General features: G+C 33.3%; 1 protein-coding gene and 2 long non-coding RNA genes across 3 annotated transcripts in view; 2 read left to right on the top strand and 1 right to left on the bottom strand.

The window, feature by feature from the left end:
• The window catches only part of LOC127706993 (uncharacterized), a 98142-nt gene extending 75057 nt beyond the window's left edge, over nt 1-23085 (bottom strand). The window contains exons 1-2 of the mRNA XM_052211756.1: nt 23003-23085; nt 11397-11528 (exon numbers count right to left, since the gene is read on the bottom strand). Of these exons, the coding sequence (XP_052067716.1) occupies nt 11397-11528; nt 23003-23081 (211 nt within the window). The 5' untranslated portion in view covers nt 23082-23085. The remainder of the gene's footprint in view (nt 1-11396; nt 11529-23002) is intronic.
• LOC127706995 (uncharacterized) lies at nt 14455-16444 on the top strand. The gene is made up of 2 exons (XR_007984688.1): nt 14455-15211; nt 16338-16444. It is a non-coding gene; the product is annotated as an uncharacterized LOC127706995 (long non-coding RNA).
• Nucleotides 16579-18004, top strand: LOC127706994 (uncharacterized). Its single transcript, XR_007984687.1, has 2 exons — nt 16579-16771; nt 17898-18004. It is a non-coding gene; the product is annotated as an uncharacterized LOC127706994 (long non-coding RNA).
• Nucleotides 23086-23422: the final 337 nt, after the last annotated feature.

Below are 23422 nucleotides of genomic sequence, written 5' to 3'. Positions count from 1 at the left end.
TGGCCGGGTCACTGGACACATTTTTTAAACTAGATACCCCAATGATAATTGTGGCCAAGTTTGGTTAAATTTGGCCAAGTAGTTTCAGAGAAGAAGATTTTTTTAAAAGATTACAAAAATTTACGAAAAATGGTTAAAAATTGACTATAAAGGGCAATAACTCCTTAAGGGATCAACTGACCATTTTGGTCAAGTTGACTTATTTGTAGATCTTACTTTGCTGAACATTATTGCTGTTTACAGTTTATCTCTATCTATAATAATATTCAAGATAATAACCAAAAACGGCAAAATTTCCTTAAATTTACCAATTCAGAGGCAGCAACCCAACAACGGGTTGTCCGATTCATCTGAAAATTTCAGGGCAGATAGATCTTGACCTGATAAACAATTTTACCCTGTCAGATTTGCTCTAAATGCTTTGGTTTCAGAGATATAAGCCAAAATCTACATTTTACCCCTATGTTCTATTTTTAGCCATGGCGGCCATCTTGGTTGGTTGGCCGGGTCACCGGACACATTTTTTAAACTAGATACCCCAATGATGATTGTGGCCAAGTTTGGACAAATTTGGCCAAGTAGTTTCAGAGGAGAAGATTTTTTTAAAAGATTACAAAAATTTACGAAAAATCGTTAAAAATTGACTATAAAGGGCAATAACTCCTTAAGGGGTCAACTGACCATTTTGGTCATGTAGACTTATTTGTAGATCTTACTTTTCTGAACATTATTGCTGTTTACAATTTATCTCTATCTATAATAATATTCAAGATAATAACCAAAAACGGCAAAATTTCCTTAAAATTACCAATTCAGGGGCAGCAACCCAACAACGGGTTGTCCGATTCATCTGAAAATTTCAGGGCAGATAGATCTTGACCTGATAAACAATTTTACCCCATGTCAGATTTGCTCTAAATGCTTTGGTTTCAGAGATATATGCCAAAATCTACATTTTACCCCTATGTTCTATTTTTAGCCATGGCGGCCATCTTGGTTGGTTGGCCGGGTCACCGGACACATTTTCAAACTAGATACCCCAATGATGATTGTGGCCAAGTTTGGTCAAATTTAGCCCAGTAGTTTCAGAGGAGAAGATTTTTGTAAAAGTTTACGGACGACGGACGACGGACGACGCACGACGGACGCAGGACGACGGACGACGGACGCAAAGTGATGAGAAAAGCTCACTTGACCTTTCAGGTCAGGTGAGCTAAAAACCAAGTGTTGTTAATTACTATAACAAATACATGAGTGAGTTGTCAAATTTGTCAAAAAATTAAATATCCTGCTTTCTTGGTTACAAATGTCGAATTTCTGTCGCTCTTTCATCCTAATTATGCAAATTCTCTTGAAATTGAAACTAAGGAAACCAAGATGTTACCATAGTAACCACTTTTTATTTGACTGAATACTTAAACTAAATTAATTTCTGATGTGCTATTACCTGTTTAATATAATGTTGAGACTGTTTGTAGTAAAGCAACAATTTGTTATCTTATTAATTTCTTCTCACAATAAGAGCATCTTTACACAGGTGAGTCATATATTATTTACATTAAATTTCCGCATTTTTGTCATATATGTATTTTTATTTTCAGTTATTTTCAGTTTACTACAGTTTAGAGTTGTATTTAGATGGATAAGAAATGATTATATAGCTAGGCTAGCCAGTAAAATACATTTTAATGAAAAGAATACTAAAATATGGCAAAAATGTTTGTTACCATAGCAACCATTGTGACAAATTATTATATAGTGCTTCAACTATATGGATATCAAGTTTTGGACCAATCAAAGCATTTATCATCAAGTTAGGGACAAATTAATAATGATGCTATTTTTATGAAAAATTTAACAAAACTATTCAGCATACAGACTACATGTGTAGAAAACAAGTCAGCATGGTAAGGGTTAAAGGGGAAAATAAATATCAAAGGAAGACGACAAAAAAATATATTTTTGTCTTAATAGTATTATCACAAGGATTTTGTGAAATTTGTAAGTTTTTGGTCCGATTTAAGAAGCATCAACAATGTAGGGCAAATATTAACCCTTCTTGAACCTTCTCCTTTAACTATCTCGACTGAAAAAACATCGATTCGGACTCGATAAACTGGTAGAATCTATATTGCACGCCTGGTAAACCATCTAATCTCAACTAAATGGTTGAGACGGAAAAAAGTTTCATGGCACTTCCTGTTGAGCTTTTCTGGTTCAAAATATCCAAAATAAACACAGGGTAGGGCGACTTTTCGTCAATTTACTGAAAATCAATTAGTTTTTTTTTTTGGTAAAATAGAATGTCATGCCATAGATCATTGAATTAGAGTTTGTCTCGTGTATAACACAGACCAATATGATTAAAAATTACATCGGATGACTTTTCTCCAGTAGGTAAATGTCGCCAGTACAGTCAGTTATTGACAAAATGACAGTGAGATCATCGATAAAGCTAACGTATATATCAGTAAATTGGTATTTTTCTTAAACCTTATAAACATAAAATTACAGGTTGTTCTTTTTCTTTACGAATATAATTTCATTAAGCTGAATAAATATGTTATAAAGTATATCATGTTGAGATTGTCTGGTATCGGTTATGATATTCTGGAAGAATATTGAGACCTTCTGTTGAATGAAACTTTCAACTAGCTAAGTGTCAACCACATACAACCGTCGAAATTCATAAACTTGCTGTTTATTTGACATCAACTGTCATTTTAACCTTGTCTGTAGTTATGACAGCAGCTTGTAAAGAGACCTTTGATTGTAATACAAGATTCTAAATAGTGCAGGTTTTTTTTAAGTCTATCGCTGAAGATTAATAGTCTAGCGTTTGAGATGCAAAGTTCAGCACAGAAGCTATAAAGTCAATAATGTTGTAATTGACATCTCCAGCGCTAGAATTTATTTCTAACTTGCCATCTCAATTGCTAGCTTTTTAATATACCTACATCGCTATACTTTACATTTGCAGCGCTGGGGTTTACACCAGCGCTACACTTTATCTACAGCAATGGATTTAAAAATCGTTAGCACTTGACAATTAGCATCTCCTGCGCTATATTTACATTATCAGTGCTAAACTTTGAATATTTAGCACTAGACCTTTATTCTACAGCCTCATACAGCGGTAGGGGTTTCTTTCTATATAAAGGAATACATAGACGTGTCGCAGGAATGGGTCTCTTTTTCATAGCCAATAATTATATTTCAACGGGTAGTAATTTTACCAAGGTAAAATGTTAATGGGTCAGTTATTTTTCGATTTCATTTTTATATCAAAGTTGTTTTATATATTTAGGACTCTAAAGTGCGATGGGGACGCTAAAATGCGATTGTCAAGCTAAAGTACGATGGTATGCGCTAAAGTGCGATGGTTTGATACGCTAAAGTCCGATGCCGTGGTACGCTAAAGTGCGTTTTTCCGCGAATGCGTGTTTGTTCGCGAAAGTGTGGACGTTTGCATTATGACTCTACAAGCCGTTTGAACAAACAAGAAAGGACATGCCGGTAAGCAAGAATGTTTGTGGAGATGAAGGTTTTTTTTACAAGACAAGAAAAGAGATACAAATGATCCAAAACATTTTTAGTCGGTGCCATAGAAGAGCTTGTACGCGAAGGAGTGTTTTCAACAAAATCATCCACAGTAACAAAACTGAAAACCCTTGATCTCGCTATGTCGGCAAGGACAAATGTGTTTCTGTCAGGATACTGGATAAAAGAACTTCTCATAAACATAGAAAACTGACGAGTGAAAACGTGAAAATACACCAAGTGTCAAAGTGTTTTTATTCGTCCAAATTTAATTTAGAAACTCCTTCTATGTTTTTAATCCAATGCCATTTACTTGCATGAAGTTCTAGATTGACGACTAGATAATATGTAGATTGTCAGTGCTAGTTTCTACACAGTTGGTGGATTGGCGACCAGATAGTATAAAATGTCAGTACTAGTATCTACACAGTTGGTGGATTGACGACTAGATAGAATGTAGAATGTCAGTGCTAGTATCTACACAGTTGGTGGATTGACGACTAAATAGTATGTAGGATACCAGTACTATAGTATCTACACAGTTGGTGGATTGACGACTAAATAGTATGTAGAATGCCAGTACTAGAATCTACACAGTTGGTAGATTAGCGACAAGATAGTATGTAGAATGTCAGTGCTAGTATCTACACAGCTGGAAGATTGACGACTACCCTTATGGAACTGAATTGTTTGCCGCAAACTTGAAGCAGACTTTCTGCAAGCTTGTGGCAAACAAAAAGTTTGCAGGAACACAGAAAATAGTGTTTGCAGATGTTTGCCGCTAGCTTTTTGCTGCAAGCTTGCGGCAAGTTTGCAATAACATCAATGTTTGCCGCAAGATTGCAGAAAACTTTGACCATTCTATATGTTTACCAGAACATTGCAAGAATTGCAATATTGACTGGGCATGCCTAGTTGGCACTTCCTGGAAGCTAACAATTTGAAATTGTATCTTGGTCCTGTTGATTGTGCTTGGAAAATGCATTTCACATATAAGAGATCAAGGAGGCATTTTGGTTCAATAATATAGGAATATTCAATATGTAATTTTGTAAGTACAGTGTACAAATAATTCATAGACCTGCATGTTTTAATAAAATAATTAATGTCAATACGGTATCATACATGATTAAGTAAGCAACTATATATGTGTGATTGAAAAACTTTAGCTATTATAAGTTTGAATTTTGTAACTGATGTACTGTACCATGTTTATCAAAATTAAGTTCAATTCTGTGATGCAATTATTACCTAGCTTTATACCCAATACACATTTGAGATTTATCCCTTTTCATTTCTTAATACAGGTATATGATGTCATTTGAGAATGACCCCTGCCCCCTTTTTCAAAACTGAAATGCATGTATGTATTTCCTTAAGGATGTTCGCTACTCTGTTTCAAAATAACAAGTTTTTTGAAAGACTGTTATGAATTGATAGAATATAAATAAAGGAACTAAAAAAGCAGAAAAAAATGATGGGTCCGTGTGCTTATTTTCGAGATATAAGCCATTGAAAATCTGGCGGGAAATGATTCTCTCTAGATTTTTCTTACATTTAACATTGACACCTTTTGTCTTTCAAAAACAATGAAAAAATAACAAGGATTTTATAAGATTTTCAAATATGGCTCCTTAAACTATATGTAATAAAATGATGAAAAGAAAAGTAGGGGTAAGTGGGCAAATTTTTTTAATGGCACTAAATGGATAAAACCAGAGGATTCCGAAAATCTGGCAAAAATTCAAAAACAAGAGGAGCGAACATCCTTAAATCTTTAAGTTTGCAAGAATTCTTTCAATGACTGTTTGTATACAGGCATGAATTCTTTTTAAAAATGTTGCTGTGTATTTGAAAGAGATAAATTGAATGTGTCTACACACATGACAATGGTATATGTGTAGTTCCTGAGTGCAAGTTTGCCGCAAGTTTGCAACAAACAATTGCCGGAAGCTTGCTGCAAATCTAATTTGCATAATTATGTCAGCAAGCTTGCCGCAACCTTCATTTGCATGGTAAAATGGTTGCGGCAGTACTAGAATTTACACAGTTGGAAGATTGACGACTAGATAATATGTAGAATGTCAGTGCTAGTTTCTACACAGTTGGTGGATTGGCGACCAGATAGTATAAAATGTCAGTACTAGTATCTACACAGTTGGTGGATTGACGACTAAATAGTTTGCAGAATGTCAGTATTAGAATCTACACAGTTGGTGGATTGACGCCTAAATAGTATGTAGAATGCCAGTACTAGTATTTACACAGTTGGTGGATTGACGACAAGATAGTATGTAGAATGTCAGTGCTAATATCTACACAGTTGGCTTGACGACTGGATAATATGTAGAATGTCAGTGCTAGTATCTACACAGTTGGTGGATTGACGACAAGATAGTATGTAGAATGTCAGTACTAGAATCTACACAGTTGGTGGATTGGCGATTAGATACTAGTACTAGTATTGACAAGTTTAAGTTCCCAAAAACTATTAAAAAATAACAAAGATTTTATAAAACTTTTACAGATGGCTTATAATAATACATGTAAAAGACTTATAAAAAGATTTTTAAGGCATTCAAATGGATAAAACCAGAGGATTCCGAAAATCTGACAAAATTTCCAAAACATGACAAGCGAACATCCTTAACTTAAACAGACAAATTTGTAACATCAGATGACATTATGGTATCATTTTCTATTTGAGAGGAGCGAAAGATACCGAAGGGACATTCAACATGTTCAAACTCACAAATCGAAAACAAACTGACAATGATTTTTCATTAACTTATAAATCAGCTCTGTGGAATGACTAAAATTATCAATTTTGCTGGTTGACCTAGATTTACAAAAAGATTTGGTCACATTGCTTTAATCAAATATTCCGGCTGACGCCATAACTTGTTCAGATTTAGATTTGTGGATATCTGCGTAAGATTTTGTAGACTTTTCAAGGACCTTGACCTTTTTCTTGTTGTTTATGATACGCTTTCGCAAATCACTAATTGACTTCGCGTGAGAGTAACACTCAATATTTACTTTTATAGAGTACATCGTCAAATTCTTTTAGTTTATCACTCGTGAGGTTTGGATTTGTTTTGAAACATATAACGCCTTACTCGCGTGTATCACTTCATCATAAATGACTCTGATTTGACGCTTAATTAAGCGAAGTTCGTTAACATTTAGTTTTACTGTTTTATGGTAGCAATACACAGTTAGGAAAAAAACTTTAAATTGACACTCATAATTTTTAAACACCCTCTTTCCCTTCCTTTCTACCAAATAAGGCTTAATATTTGTGTTAACCATGTGCATATTTATAGAAAGAGAATCTTCCATAGATTTGATTTCTAATGGTAATAATGGTGAAATATAATCTCTTTTTGGTGTAACCATGGCAACAATCTGCATTTATTTGATAAAAAATATTGCAAAAAAGGGAGGTGAACATGTCACAAAAGTCTCCAAAATTTGGTCCCAAGGAAAATTTCAATCAATTACAGTGATAAAAAAATCATATGCATTTCTGCTCGTTTTTCCATAAAATTGAATTGAAATGATCGAGCGTCAAATCTTTGTTGAGAAACACTACAATAATTTATGGACCTATGGGCGGTACGGATAGGAAAATACGGACTGTCAAACAGAAAAATGGCCTATAAAACATGCTTAAAACAACTTAATTGTTCATTTAAACCCACTAAGAAGGCTATATTATTCTTCAATTATCTAAAGATCAATTTTATTGTACAAAAACTTTCATATTTAAAAAACACACCATGGCCATAATGCGAAACTAAACTTCTAACTGTGTATTGCTACCTTAAGGATAAACATTTTTTCCCCAATTCCACTTTAAATGGATTTCTGTGTTAACTGCTAGCTAAAACGAGCAAATTGGCCTGCTAGTTTTGAAAATTGGTTCAGAAATAAATATTTTATGAAGGTTAGCAGTTGACACTGAAATGCAACAAAAAATTGATTTGGTGAAACATACCATGTCAAAGTGTAAATTCTCCTTTTTTAGTCAAATTTCTAAAACTATACCTTCTGTGCTTGTCTTTTCTTGTTTAAAAACTTAAATATGCATGTGCATATTTATAGAAAGAGAATTGTCCATAGATTTGATTTCTAATGGTTATAACGGTGAAATATTATCTCTTTTTGGTGTAACCATGGCAACAATCTGCATTTATTTGATACAAAATATTGCAAAAAAGGGGGGTGAACTTGTCACAAAAGTCCAAAGGAAAATTTTAATCAATTACAGTGATACCTTTCCTGAAACCATAGACATACATCTATCAAGAGGTTAAAAAAAATCATATGCATTTCTGCTCGTTTTTCCATAAAATTGAATTGAAAAGATCGAGGCTCACCGTCAAATCTTTGTTGATATACACTACAATAATTTATGGACCTATGGGCGGTACTGATAGGAAAATACGGACTGTCAAACAGAAAAATGGCCTATAAAACATGCTAAAATCAATCTAAATGTTCATTTAAATTCACTTAGAAGGCTATATTATTCTTCAATTATCTAAAGATCAATAACTTTCATATTTAAAAAATTCACCATGGCCATAATGTAAAACTAAACTTCTAACTGTGTATTGCTACCTATAGTCGTTTTTATATTTTGTTGACATCTGTCGTTAACTGTTAGATGTTGTTTCCGTATTCATCAAGTTTGTCTGTGTAACATCATGAACCCTCTTCAATTGCTAATATATTGAATTTGCATGTCATTTTTGCTTCACGTGAAACGACGCTCATAGTGTTAACTGTTTTTCCTAAGATTTCATCGTTTACTCGCAAAAATGAAATTTGACTCTGAAAGTTCCGCAACCAGTCTTTGTTTTTTTTGTTAGCTTTAATCATAAGTATGCCTGTTTTCTCTTACTGATACAGACACGGTCTTATCTAGATATTCAATTTCTTGAGTGTAGTCGACTTGCACAAGAGATGTTCAACGCATATTTTTTTTTCTATGTACACATTGAGAATCTCTTTCAAACAAAAGTTTTGAGAGAGGTTTAGTTATATTCATCTTCTGTAAACAGTTTTCGCGCACTTTTTATGTGAACGTGTATGAAGTGTCAATCTTAAATCTCGGTTTATTCTAAGAGTGATGCTAAATACCGCGCTTTTTGAGAGTTGCATTCAAATATGGACTATTTTTCATTGAGAAAACAAAATAATTACCGTTGACATACTTGAAATGTCTGATTCAGACAACAAAGGTAGGTGTGTCAGACAACATAGGTAGGTGTGTCATACAACAAAGGTAGGTGTGTCAGACAACAAAGGTAGGTGTGTCATACTAAGGTCGGTGTGTCATACAACATATAGGTAGGTGTGTCAGACAACAAAGATAGGTGTGTCAGACAACAAAGGTAGGTGTGTCAGACAACAAATGTAGGTGTGTCAGACAACAAAGGTAGGTGTGTCAGGCAACAAAGGTAGGTGTGTCAGACATATAGGAAGGTGTGTCAGACAACAAAGGTAGGCGTGTCAGACAACAAAGGTAGGTGTGCAAGACAACAAAGGTGTGTCAGACAACATAGGTAGGTGTGTCAGACAACATAGGTAGGTGCGTCAGACAACATAGGTAGGTGTGTCTCACAACAAAGGTAGGTGTGTTAGACAACAAAGGTAGGTGTGTCAGAAATATAGGTAGGTGTGTCAGACAACAAAGGTAGGTGTGTCAGACAACATTGGTAGGTGTGTCAGACAACATAGGTAGGTGTGTCAGACAACATAGGTAGGTGCATCTTACAACAAAGGTAGGTGTGTCTGACAACAAAGGTAGGTGTGTCAGACAACATAGGTAGATGTGTCAGACAACATAGGTAGGCTTGTCAGACAACAAAGGTAGGTGTGTCAGACAACAAAGGTAGGTTGTCAAACAACAAAGGTAGGTGTGTCAGACAACATAGGTTGGTGTCATACAACAAAGGTAGGTGTGTCAGACAACAAAGGTAGGTGTGTCATACAACAAAGTTTGGTGTGTCAGACACCATTGTGTAGATAAATCAATGTGATATTACGGCATATTTTAATATGACGTGCTATTTTAGAGGCCAGCTGAAGGACGACTCCGGGTGTGGGAGTTTCTCGATGCATTTAAGACCCATTGGTGGCCTTCGGTTGTTGTCTGCTCTATGGTCGGGTTGTTGTCTCTTTGACACATTCCCCATTTCCATTCTCAATTTTATTCTGAATAAACACATGCTCGAAATCCAATAAAATGTGTTTGCACATGCGTATATTGACTACTGTAGAATAATAAATTTTATCGAATTGGCATGCATTTAATATATTTCATTAACTTAGAACACTTTCAAACTCTTTAATGATGCACATGTTGTTACAATTTAATACACTTTGTTTTATATTAAGGTATGTAGGGGGGAAATTCAAAGACAAGTGCTTGTGAATTCAAATAACCATGTATGTGGATATTAAGATTAAACGATTTCTGATAAAAAGAACATTTTATTTAACCAAGAAAATAAGTGCAAGTAGTGTTCAATATAACCATAGTTGAGTACTGTGACAATTTTATTTAGGGGCCAGCAGAGGACCATCTCCGGGTGCAGGATTTTCTCACTGCGTTGAAGACCCATTGATGGCTTTCGGTTATTGTCTGCTCTTTGGTCGGGTAGTTGCCCCTTTGACATATTCCCCATTTTCATTCTCAGAATTGTTTAAAATCACTCAAAAAGGTAAATCTAACTTGTACTGAAATATTAGTTATATAATTTTCTATCTTAAAAGGAACAAAGTGACTTAAGTTTGTCAAAAATAACAGTTTAGCCTGTTTCTGGGAGACACCGAGATTTTGTTTATTCTAGAAAAATGATATTTAAGTACTTACCAAATGTTCTATTAAGGTATAAAGGAAAATTGTTTTTCAGATACAGGTGCCTGTGATTGAACTGGATTATTCATGGTACATGTTTGCCTGTCGCCGGTCTTATAGTGTCTCATTCAATAACCACGAGATTGGGAATAAATATAATATACGTTTAGATGATATACAAGTCAAAAAAACTAAATCTTCTCTAGGAAAAATTATCACGTCCCAATGAATATTGCTTTTATTGGTTTTATTGCTATTGTTATCTTTATTTCACAAAGGGTATACGACTGTTGTGCTTTTCTCATATCCCTAGCGAGATCGCGCGAGAAGTGAATAACAATCATTCTTAGTCGTGGATTTCTGCTTGGACTGGGTGATTTGTCACACTTAGAAGTCGTTGGCTTTATACAGTGTACATTGTACTCTTAAGCTTATATTATGGCTGTGTTGACAAAATGTTCCCTCCCACTCGCCTTTATTCCAGTAGTTGCTACTCTCAAGTTTGAAGTCCGATTTTAATATCTTCTCCCTAAACGTAATCTTTGTCACTCACCTTGAGTGTAATATCGCTTGGGTTAATTATTCTCACAATTACAGGACGACACTAAAAAATGAGCAGAACAGGAGTTTGAATAAAAAAATCAGGCCGGATAAGCACCCTCCCCAACCCCCACCCCCAAAATCAAAAGGTAGCTCTCTTACACTATATATATTCACGATTTCGATTATAAGAAACTCGTTTCTATGACTTTAATACTCCGGATAGTAACATTTGGCTAGCAAAAATGGAGGTTTTTTTTGGGGAGTTTATTTTGTGAAAACTTCTATCAAACTGAAAAAAAAACGAGCCAGGAAATAAAACATTTTAGGGTGCAGCTGAAATAAATCGGGGGAGGAGTTGGCGGGTATTGGATTATGAAATAAATCGGGGGAGGGTTGGGGGTATTTGCATATTTTCATAAGGCACTTATCAACAGTTACTTACCTTTTGGTTTACAAATTTGTTCTCTTCGATCAAAATAATTAGCAATTGGGTCTGGACAAAAACATGCTGTACCAATAGGACAAACCAGATGAGGAACACACTTATGATAATTGCAAGGACCTCCATACCCTACTAAAAAAACAATAAACTTTGAGGTTTAAAATGTATGGGCTCTTCATTTTATACGAATAAAGTGCCAACAGATATCTTCACTGTAAAATGCATGCATAGAAGTTTCACGAAGGGTACAAATTGGCCCGCATATTTTTTTATTTTTTTGTAAAACTTTTACTAAAATAAAACTACGGATTTGGGGATTAGTGGATGAATAATTGATTTAAAATAAGTAATTTATGTTTTCGTTGGTATCTCACATTCTCAATTATGTAACTGTTGATGTAAATGTCTTTTGGTTATATGAGTCTTTGTTTACTCCTTGGTTTTGATTGTTATTGTCTATAACCTCTAAATTATTTATTAACATGATTTATGTTGTAACGTCAGTTTTGGTCATACATTTCCTAATTTGTGTAACAGTTTTGAGCATGAATAACTTTGTTCACAATCATTTATCCAGAAAAGTGTTGCGTCGAGTGATTCAATATCAACTTTGGCACATTTTTGGTTACATGACGTTTTGGACGTTAGTTGCATAAAACCGGTCTCACTAATTAGCGGCAAGAAGAATTTTAGCAACAAGAATCGTCAAGAAGCGACAAGAAGCGACAAGAAGCGACACGAAAAATTATTTACCATTAAAATAATAGAGTCAAAGAAAATTAAAAACCAATTGTTCAGAGAACAATTGAAGGTCTTTCCACCAGTAAGGATCTTTTTTAATATAAAAATATTAAAATTTGATTTTGAATGTCAATTCCAGCGTCAAATGACAGCTTTTTGTACGCTGATTCCAAAAATATATGGTTTCTATACAAAAATAAATAAAAAAGGGAAATTTTTTTTACTTCCGGTTTATAAAATGTCACTTCCGGTATTGTTTGATAGTTTACTTGGGTGACAGCCCATTACTCAGACAGCCCACTATTCCGACCGCCCATTATTCCGACAGCTCATAATTCCCCAATGCATCTGTCTTATGTGTATGTGTAACATCCACTAAGTTCCGTCAGTTACTTTGTTCCGGCGGAACTTTTCAACTAGTTATTTCGTTCCGATGGAACTTTCCAACTAGTTGTTTTATTCCGAGTGCAGTCGAAAAGTTCCGGAAAAAGTAGCTAGTTGAAAAGTCCCGGAACAATGTAGCAAACGGAATAAGTTGCATTATCATGCAAATTTAGTGTTCATAGTACCCTCAAGAGAGGGAAGAATACCCCTCCTCATGTGGGTACTTTTAAAAATATCAATTTCAGATTAATGTATAAATAGACAATAATAGTGCATTGACTTGACATATCAACGATATAAGGATGAGGCTTAGAAACAGGGAAATGCGAGGCTCTGCCGAGCTTTTTCCCCGTTTCGGGCCGAATCCTTATATCGTTGATATGTCAAGTCAATGCACTATTATTGTCTTTATACTGCAATCTAAAAAAAAACATTTTCATTTGTTGTTTAATGTGTTAATGTTATTATTTGATTTAAATATTGGGAAACTTCCCCCTTTTATAAAAAGGCCTCATATCATGCAGGCGGGGAAATATACATAACAATGAAATGTACATTGCCTGTTGAAACCCGCAGTCGATGGTGAACGAATTTGTTTGAGAATGAACTAAAATATCAACAATAAGCATAAAACCTAATGATTTATAGTTTGCAAACCAAAAGTATTAACAAGTGAAATATGTTTTTTTTCTAAAAATTGCAAAAGAAATAAGTTTGAGTCGTTGCATACATTGGAAACAAGAACAGGTTGAATAGGTCGTATGAATAATTAATTATAATTTCGGCAATTTCTATTTAAATATTCATGAGGAAAAGTGATATCAGGTCAGTGACTGTATATGACATAGAAATATACGGTCAACGCATTTTGACTGCTCAAATAGAACGAGTGCAGTATAACAATAAATAAGAACTTACTCCGCGCCGTTATGAAGGCAACATTCTGACCGAATTAAGTACCTTAATAATGAAGAGAGGGAAGAATGAGGATCAGTATATAAGACACTTTTGTTCACCTTTGAAAAGGTTCAAAGATAATATGTTGCGCTTTTACTTTGCATCAATTCTCCAAATGGAACTTTGTGACTGCATGGTTGATAAGTTCCTGTTTTGAATTATTTGCCAAAGAGGAACTTTGTGGCTAGTTGATAAGTTCCTCTTGGCTTTTGTAATCAGTATCTTGGTTTCCTTTTGAAATGTTCAAATATAATATGTTGCGCTTTTACTTTGCATCACTTCTCCAAATGGAACTTTGTGACTGGTTGATAAGTTCCGTTGGAACTTTTGGGCTAGTTTGTTAGTTCCGGTTTTGACTAATTTGGCAAAAAGGAACTTTCTAACTAGTTGATATGTTCCGTTGGAACTTTTCAACTAGTCACTTTGTTCCGGTGGAACTTTTAAACCAGAAGAAGAACAAAGTAACTAGTTAATAAGTTCCTCCGGAACTTTTCGGCTAGTTAGTTCTTTCCGCCCGGAACTTTCCAACGTCGGAACAAAAGAGCATTTACATATGCACGGTAAATTTTCTCTAAAAAGACGAACTCCGCTCTCTATAATATTTGTGGTTGTCCGTTTTGATTCCAATTATTCTTTTCATGCGGGATATTTGTCTCATTATATTGCAGATACACAGAATAGATTCAGTATTATATAAAGCAAATCATATGCTGACCCTGCCGGATTTGATGAAAATAGTTTGATGAGAATCTGTACAAATAATTCCCTGTATAACGTAATTCGAAATCTTCATAATTATATACATATACACGTGTGTACAGAGTGTATTTGCGTATGCGGTATGCAAATAATTGTTACGTATACGTTATGATTCCGTTTATTTTTTTACGAAATTCGAAGTCTATCCAAACGGAAATAGTTTTGTTTATATGGGTTTTTTTTTCTTAATTCTGTAAAAACATATTTAACGATTTCTGATATGGGTAAAGCCAAAAAGGTGCTCCAAATTGGTCAAATAACCATCTGAAGCTTAAATCCCAATTTTAAAATATTTAATATATGTTATTTGATTACAACTTGTTATTGAGCATCAGTGACATGATGAAGTAGAAGATTTGATAAATATCAAATATCCGCTAATTCAATGTGTCTTGTTATTGAAGTTTGTCAAACGTAGATCTGTACGTTCCTGTGTCCCAAGCGTGACATGGAAACCCCCTTCTAACAAAAAATATACCTGGTTGTTTTTATGGGCAAAAGAAAAACGGAAAGTAAGTTAAATCGTCAGAAAAGTGTTGTTGCACTATAAATCCGTCAAAGTTTTGCGTGAAATGCAGTAAAATTAATCAAAGAAACGATTATTTCGACAGGGTTAGTAATGTTATATTGACAATAGACTACTATGGTAAAAATAACGCACGGGGTTTTCCGCGATATCGTCATCTGCGGAACATTTGATTGGTTCCTGTCATATTCATGCGCTGTCGTATCTCGGCTGTTTCAAATAGTTCTAATTTTGGTTTCGTATTCCGTTTTATGAGAAGCATAGAATGGCAAGTTTGTAATGTCAAAATAACGTATAACGTACGTAAATGTTTATTCCTTATTATTAACGGAAAGAGTTTATCCAGGGAGAACAAAATACTTTGTTTCATTTCAAAATTGCTATATATACGAAACTAAATGTAAGCATCACTATCATTCATGGATGAAAATGGAAGAAGAACTCGATGGTAAGTTTTTAGCAAAATGTCAAACTAATAACGACCAGGGCGTCAAACAAAGTATAACGACCAAACCATTCTGTCAAATTGACACTGTTTTATATAATTTTTGCCAAAATAATATGCTTAGAATGATAAGAACTAACGAATATAACGCATTCAAGCACCCAAGTCAAACCATTCGTTCACTTTTTACGGTAACATCGATATGACCGTTACTTGACCAATTTTGTCAACCCAGTCAATATAACACCTAGGATGTAAATGATCTTTGTAGAGATATACTGCACCATTCTTTTCATTTAACTTCTATTTCAACTTACAGATAATAAAGGGGGAAAGTTAATATACATTTAAAAAGGGTGAAGTAATTTTCAGTGCTTTTTCACAGGGTGTTAGTTGACAATTATATGCATAGTCAATATAACCAGGGTCATTAAGAGAGTTAGTTGACACCTTAATGTAAGGGTCAATATAACTCCTACTCCCTCAGTAGTCCTAAAGCTACTATTACTACTGAAATATGTTGACTTTGGCTTTTAGCCTACAAAACTCTTGTACAATAAAAAAATTAAGCCTTTTAATGAAATTGTAAGCATATTTCCTGCTTCTTTGAAATAGAGCATAAGTTGACAACTAAAGGATTCAAGTCAATATAACCATGGTCCAAAAGAGAGTTAGTTGACACATTAATTTTATAGATGTAAATACAGCCTTTTATCAAAAGAACATCAACAATAAACAAGAAAACAGAAAATTGTCACAAGACTATAACATGCAAATTTCTGTCTTGAGACGGTGCAACAAGTTTGTTTTTAAGCACTCAACCTCCCCATACCCTTGAATTTGACAATAAAAACATGAATGTAGACACAATGCAAATCAATGTGAAGTGGTACTTATTTCCAATGCTGTTTTCAACATGGATAACATACAACATCATAAACATAAGAAGATGTGGTATTATTGCCAAAGAAACAACTCTCCACCTAAGACCTAAAGAAGTAGAAAAAACCAATAATAGCCTATAAGGTCACGTTATGGCCTTCAACATGGAGCCTTGACTCACATTTTCATTCATTTCAATTTAAAATCATGTATAAAACTATTTTAACTTTATTTATTTGCTTTTCAGATCTTTGAGATAAATCAACTGAGTATGAACAGTGGAATAGACAGCAGAATGAACTTTAAAATGTTTTTAATTTGTTTAAATAAATGATTTATGGTTTGATTCTTGAATAGTGGTTTAATTATTAGTATTGTCATACATTAATCATGTTAATGTGTTTTATACTTTACTTTCAAAAGTGTTGATTTAATAAGCTCTTGAAAAAAAATTGTTGAAAACAGTTGATCAATAAAGTCAATTATGAGAAGCATAGAATGGCAAGTTTGTAATGTCAAAATAACGTATAACGTACGTAAATGTTTATTCCTTATTATTAACGGAAAGAGTTTATCCAGGGAGAAAAAAATACTTTGTTTCATTTCAAAATTGCTATATATACGAAACTAAATGTAAGCATCACTATCATTCATGGATGAAAATGGAAGAAGAACTCGATGGTAAGTTTTTAGCAAAATGTCAAACTAATAACGACCAGGGCGTCAAACAAAGTATAACGACCAAACCATTCTGTCAAATTGACACTGTTTTATATAATTTTTGCCAAAATAATATGCTTAGAATGATAAGAACTAACGAATATAACGCATTCAAGCACCCAAGTCAAACCATTCGTTCACTTTTTACGGTAACATCGATATGACCGTTACTTGACCAATTTTGTCAACCCAGTCAATATAACACCTAGGATGTAAATGATCTTTGTAGAGATATACTGCACCATTCTTTTCATTTAACTTCTATTTCAACTTACAGATAATAAAGGGGGAAAGTTAATATACATTTAAAAAGGGTGAAGTAATTTTCAGTGCTTTTTCACAGGGTGTTAGTTGACAATTATATGCATAGTCAATATAACCAGGGTCATTAAGAGAGTTAGTTGACACCTTAATGTAAGGGTCAATATAACTCCTACTCCCTCAGTAGTCCTAAAGCTACTATTACTACTGAAATATGTTGACTTTGGCTTTTAGCCTACAAAACTCTTGTACAATAAAAAAATTAAGCCTTTTAATGAAATTGTAAGCATATTTCCTGCTTCTTTGAAATAGAGCATAAGTTGACAACTAAAGGATTCAAGTCAATATAACCATGGTCCAAAAGAGAGTTAGTTGACACATTAATTTTATAGATGTAAATACAGCCTTTTATCAAAAGAACATCAACAATAAACAAGAAAACAGAAAATTGTCACAAGACTATAACATGCAAATTTCTGTCTTGAGACGGTGCAACAAGTTTGTTTTTAAGCACTCAACCTCCCCATACCCTTGAATTTGACAATAAAAACATGAATGTAGACACAATGCAAATCAATGTGAAGTGGTACTTATTTCCAATGCTGTTTTCAACATGGATAACATACAACATCATAAACATAAGAAGATGTGGTATTATTGCCAAAGAAACAACTCTCCACCTAAGACCTAAAGAAGTAGAAAAAACCAATAATAGCCTATAAGGTCACGTTATGGCCTTCAACATGGAGCCTTGACTCACATTTTCATTCATTTCAATTTAAAATCATGTATAAAACTATTTTAACTTTATTTATTTGCTTTTCAGATCTTTGAGATAAATCAACTGAGTATGAACAGTGGAATAGACAGCAGAATGAACTTTAAAATGTTTTTAATTTGTTTAAATAAATGATTTATGGTTTGATTCTTGAATAGTGGTTTAATTATTAGTATTGTCATACATTAATCATGTTAATGTGTTTTATACTTTACTTTCAAAAGTGTTGATTTAATAAGCTCTTGAAAAAAAATTGTTGAAAACAGTTGATCAATAAAGTCACCATCTGACATAGCCAAGAGTATCATAACTGTACATATTAAATGAGCAACCTTTGACCAAAGTACAAAGTCAGTTTAAGTGAGCCTAATTAACAATACTCCAAAATACCAACAGTAAACAATATGTTCCCCTAAATACTGCGAGTAACTCATTAAGTGTCTGTTTACCATCAGGCTAAGCTAACTCTTGCAGTGCACCGGATAGTTTTATTGGGTTAAAAGTATGTCGGTTAAAAGCTCATTAGAGCTTATGTTGTCTCTGTTTGTATACCTTGCCGACTCTAAAATAAAGCTTATTTATTGGGTTTGAGTTGTTATTTAAGGTTTGTTCTTTTCTTGTTATTTATCTTGATTTCTCCTCTCCCTTTTGGATTTGTGAATTAGTGCACCTTTATTTTTCTTGCATTCTATAGTTGTCACTTTGATCTGATAGATCTCAGATAGTTTTGGTTATGAGCTTGTGACTTCATTATTAGCTGAACAATAATGAACATGAACCCCTGCATGTATTCAAGAATTAAGTTTATATCAAAATAAACATAATGGATCAAACTCTTTGTGTTCAGATGTTACACCAGATTTCCTGTTTTATTTCAGTAAGTTACTTGACATTGTGTCAATATAACAACCAAAAGACGGTAGTGTTGTGAGCAATATAAGCATTCAATCATAATTTGGTAAAATGAAAAATAACCATCAGTTACCTAGACAATAGTAGAAAAAAAATCTTTAATAAAAATGATTTTGAAAAAGGTTAAATTTAAACACTATTCGTCAATATAACCTACATGTAAGATATGGTATACAAGATTTATAGTCATCTTCTTCATTTAGAAGATTAAGCTGTATTGGATAAGTTTTCCCCTACTTAAAAAATCAGCTAGTGTTGCCCCCCTGTTTTTTGAGTGGCCTGTTTTAAAATTAAGGCAGAAAAACTATCAAAAAGGGTTATTGTCAAAATAACATACATTGAATTTGGATTTAATTATGTCAACGAAGATCTGGGTTTACAACAACTACATAAATTATTTCATTTGAAATATAATAATTATGTTTACAAATATAATTGCTGTTCAAAAAACGTTTTACACAAGTTACTAGAAGAAAACTTTATTTTGGACATCTATAACATACTGATCTTGCTCAGAGCACTGACATTTCAGAACATCAGGGATATCTCTGTGAATTGGTCTATGATATAATGATGTTGAAAGATATTATGTGCAGCTAAGTATTGATACATTTCATTAATCCCATAAGAAACTATTTAAAACAAAAGATTGCACTATTGTCAATATAACTTACACAAAATATACAAGGAAGGTCAATTTTACAAAAACATAGCAAGACCATGGATTTCAAATAAAAAGAGGTAGTAAGATACAGATGGTTGCTAACAAAATAATGTGAATTGATAGAGATATCAAAAACTTCAATTTTATATCCTAATGTCACACTTTCCAGACCACCTTTATGGCTTTACCCATATACGAAAAGGCGCGAAAATAATAATTACTCTATACACAAATTGTAATTGCGTATATAGCTGTGATGTCAGAACTTGGTAGATTTTCTTATTTTCATGATTTTGCCGTTATCAATAAATAAACTTATCAATGTAAAATATTGATAGACTTAATCTAGTAGGTTTGAAAGATTAAATATTATATGATGCCTAGCTATAAGTGTGATAAACAGTAAGATGAGTTATAATTTTTTCTATGGTCAGTACATGTTTTTCCAGTATAGAATTTCTACAAAAAGAGATTAAATTATCTAATTGTAATCAAAAACTAAGTAAATAGTGTGTTTTGGTTAAATATACATATTGGAATCACCTATTAAAAGTTTCAAACAATAGACACTGACAAAGGCAAACTTGACACTTATTTCATTTAAAGATTATTTTCAAAAAGAAAAATATTTAGATATCATTGATTTTAAGAAAGGCAGTTCATATGTTAATTAAGAATCGGTGCTCACCCATTACATTAGGAATTAAAAATGCCAGATACTAAAAAAAAACGTATTGTACAGCTGATAAAGTTGAGGATGAGCGTGATTTTTCAATCGCATGCTCACTGCATAACAATTTGAGGGATGAACTCTTTCAGCATATTTTTAGCACTTGTCAGAACTTTTAAAAGTTAAATAAACATGATGAATCTTCGAAATTTGTTTTGATGTTAACACAAGAAAACTTTACTATTATGGTAAAAAAAATGATGATTTTATTGTTAGTTCTTTTTAATTATGAAGCACAGGTCTTGATACTGACTGTTATTTGATATCAATGTGTTAGGTTTTTTTTTCTATTTTGTTTTGGCTCCGATTCTGACTGAGGCTTATGGTTCTATAGAGATAATTATATCATACTAGTATTGTAATGTCTTAATGTTGACCCAATCATTATACCGCCGTTTCTAAAAAATCGGGGGGGGGGGGGGGGCTTAACTGTTTTACCTCTGTATGTCCGTCCGACAATCCGTCAGTCAGTCCGTCAGTTCGTCCGTCCGTCCCATAAATATTTTCGTTTCATCTTTCTCATGAACAACATTACAAGGATTTTTTAAATTTGGTTTCCGGGTTTATTGAAGTCAGCTATATCGTGTGATGCGTTTTCAGATTCATTACTGAACAACTTCCTGTTAACCGAACACTTTTCACATGATAGCCAAGTTGAAAATTTTCGTCACATTTTTCTCAGGAACTACAATACAAGGATTTCCGAAATTTGGTTTCAAGTTTTATATAAGTCAGCTATACCGTGTGATGCTTTTTTCAGATTCACAACTCAATAACTTCATGTTTACCGAAATATTTGGGCGGGGGTATCATCAGTAGCTCGCACTTTCACTGATTGTTCTTGATTTATATGCTCTTTATAGACCCTGTAATTTGGAAAATGAAATATTCTTTTCTGTTCTATTCTATATGCAGATTTCGAATTGAGTATATACTTAGAAAGTATTCGAACTACCTTAGTCCTATGTTATATATACGGAGTTATTTCTTAAAATATGTTATAACATAAAAGAAATATTATAATACAGACAGGCACATTTTATTTTACCCTGATACCCTGATACTTGATAAGTGTCGGAGCAATGGGTTGTCGGACTATTGGGTTGTCGGACTAATGGGTTGTCGGACCAATGGGCTGTCGGACTAATGGGCTGTCGGACTAATGGGCTGTCGGAATAATGGCGTGTAACCGTTTACTTGACACTGATTCCAAAAATATATGGTTCTATATACTTTGATATTAATTAAGTAAAAAAAATAGCTACTTCCGGTTTAGAAAAGGTCACTTCTGGTTGTTTTTTTCAAGATCAAATGGCTTGCAACCTAAAGCAAAAAGTCCCATGACTCTATTATATATACACATGAGTTAAAAGCAAAATTCAAAATATAGAACGTCGAATCAAACTTTGACCTTGACCCTAATTACAAGGACATGAAACAAGGGCCTCAAATCCAAAGACCCTATGTCTTAATTATATATGATAAATAAGTTATATCACCGTATGTGTAATTTTAAATATAATAGGGGAGAAAACTCCCATTAAATGTCTCCGTACCCTTTCAAATCAAATGTACGTGTTACGACATGTCGCAACTAACAATTCTGTAAAAAATATTTTGTTGATATCTTATAAGATTTCTTAAATTTAGTAATAACAATAATAATCAAAATTTTGAACATGACATGACCTTTAACCTTGACCTTATTTTCATTTTTATGGACCAAGGACCTCAAATCAAATTACCCTAGGCCTCTATCACTTATGGTTTTCCAGTTACAAATACATTTCACTTATATCAAATACAAAAGAGGAAATAACTCTCATATGGAATCTTTCTACGGCTTCGGTCAAAATTAAACGAAACATCCTGAGGATATAGCGAGCAAATTGGATAAATAAATTTGTCGGTTTCTTATATGGTTGCGAAGTTTTAGAAATAAAAAGAAAAACAGTGTTAGGAGAGATAACTCGTACATGGAGAAAAGTATTCGGTTATGCAGTAGTAGTTACAAAAGCGTACAAACTGTACGTTATCATATTCCAAATATCTAAGCAACATCTTGCGAAACATCAATACAGCGAAGGAAAATTTTTATATATATATATATATTGCGATTGGTGCTGTATTATATCAATGGTATTAAACGAAGTGAATTTGATAGTTTCAATATTTCTAGATTCAAATGAACGCTTGGATGATAATGGGTTTTCTGTTATTCTTATTTGAAAATTTTTACAACCGAAAAATCATCGAAACCATTTTTATTAAGACAAAAATTAGGACAGGTAGGATTACTTGAACCACACATATATTTTTATTTGACCTTATAACCTGGGAACAGTATAGGTGTAATACCACCAAATCATGGTACGTCACATCCAGTTGTATACGAAAGTAGGTTGAAAAAAAATATTCCCTTGAATTTGACAGTTGTAGGTAATTAATCCTACATTTTATTGCAGTAAAACATTTCTGTGTCATAAACATATGTCTTGGGTATTTCAAAACACCATTATTTTTTATTTGGGATTTCTATTAAAGGAATATTTTGTAATCTTGAGGTTACATGGTGACTAAACCTTGTACACAGATAAAATAAGGGGAGAAATTTGATTGGTTAACTTCCAATGATGGTTATTTTCTTATATTCAATGAAATGTTATGAGCAATTTTTTCTATAGTACTGGACAGGATAAAACTTTACTCATGCCAAGTATTTCTTTATTTGAAACAAAGATAAATTCTGCACATGTTTTTGAAAAGTGCAAATTTAACAAAGACTAATAGGGGAAAATTAATGGTGGTATTACATCTATATGTTCCTGTTATAACCCAAAAACTTACCCAATCTGGCGCCAGCTGTCACTATGAATACTTGTAGATAAAGAATGATCGGCAGAATGGCTTGTATAAATGTTCTCATTCTAGCAACCTGTTTAATAAAAGAAACGCTTTCTTTTAAACATGTTCCGTAACTAAAAGAGGGACAAAAGGTATACTCAATTAAGTAACGTCTAACTCATGGATGTCTTTAAAGAGTTATCTCCCTTAATTCCAGTCTCCTCTATTCAGTAAAGTCTAACTTATGGATGTCTCTTAAGTGATATCTCCCTTTATTCCAGTCTCCTCTATTCAGTAAAGTCTAACTTATGGATGTTTCTTAAGAGTTATCTCCCTTAATTCAGGTACACCACCCTTAAAAAATTCGAACTTATGGATGTCTCTAAAGAGTTATCTCTCTTAGTTCATGTCTCGTCAATTAAG

This window comes from Mytilus californianus, unplaced genomic scaffold (assembly GCF_021869535.1).
Source record: "Mytilus californianus isolate M0D057914Y unplaced genomic scaffold, xbMytCali1.0.p SCAF_6, whole genome shotgun sequence".
In the NCBI taxonomy this organism is placed as follows: domain Eukaryota; kingdom Metazoa; phylum Mollusca; class Bivalvia; order Mytilida; family Mytilidae; genus Mytilus; species Mytilus californianus.
The sequence above is the reverse complement of the archived record's forward strand: the minus strand, read 5'-3'. Positions and strand labels throughout refer to the sequence as shown.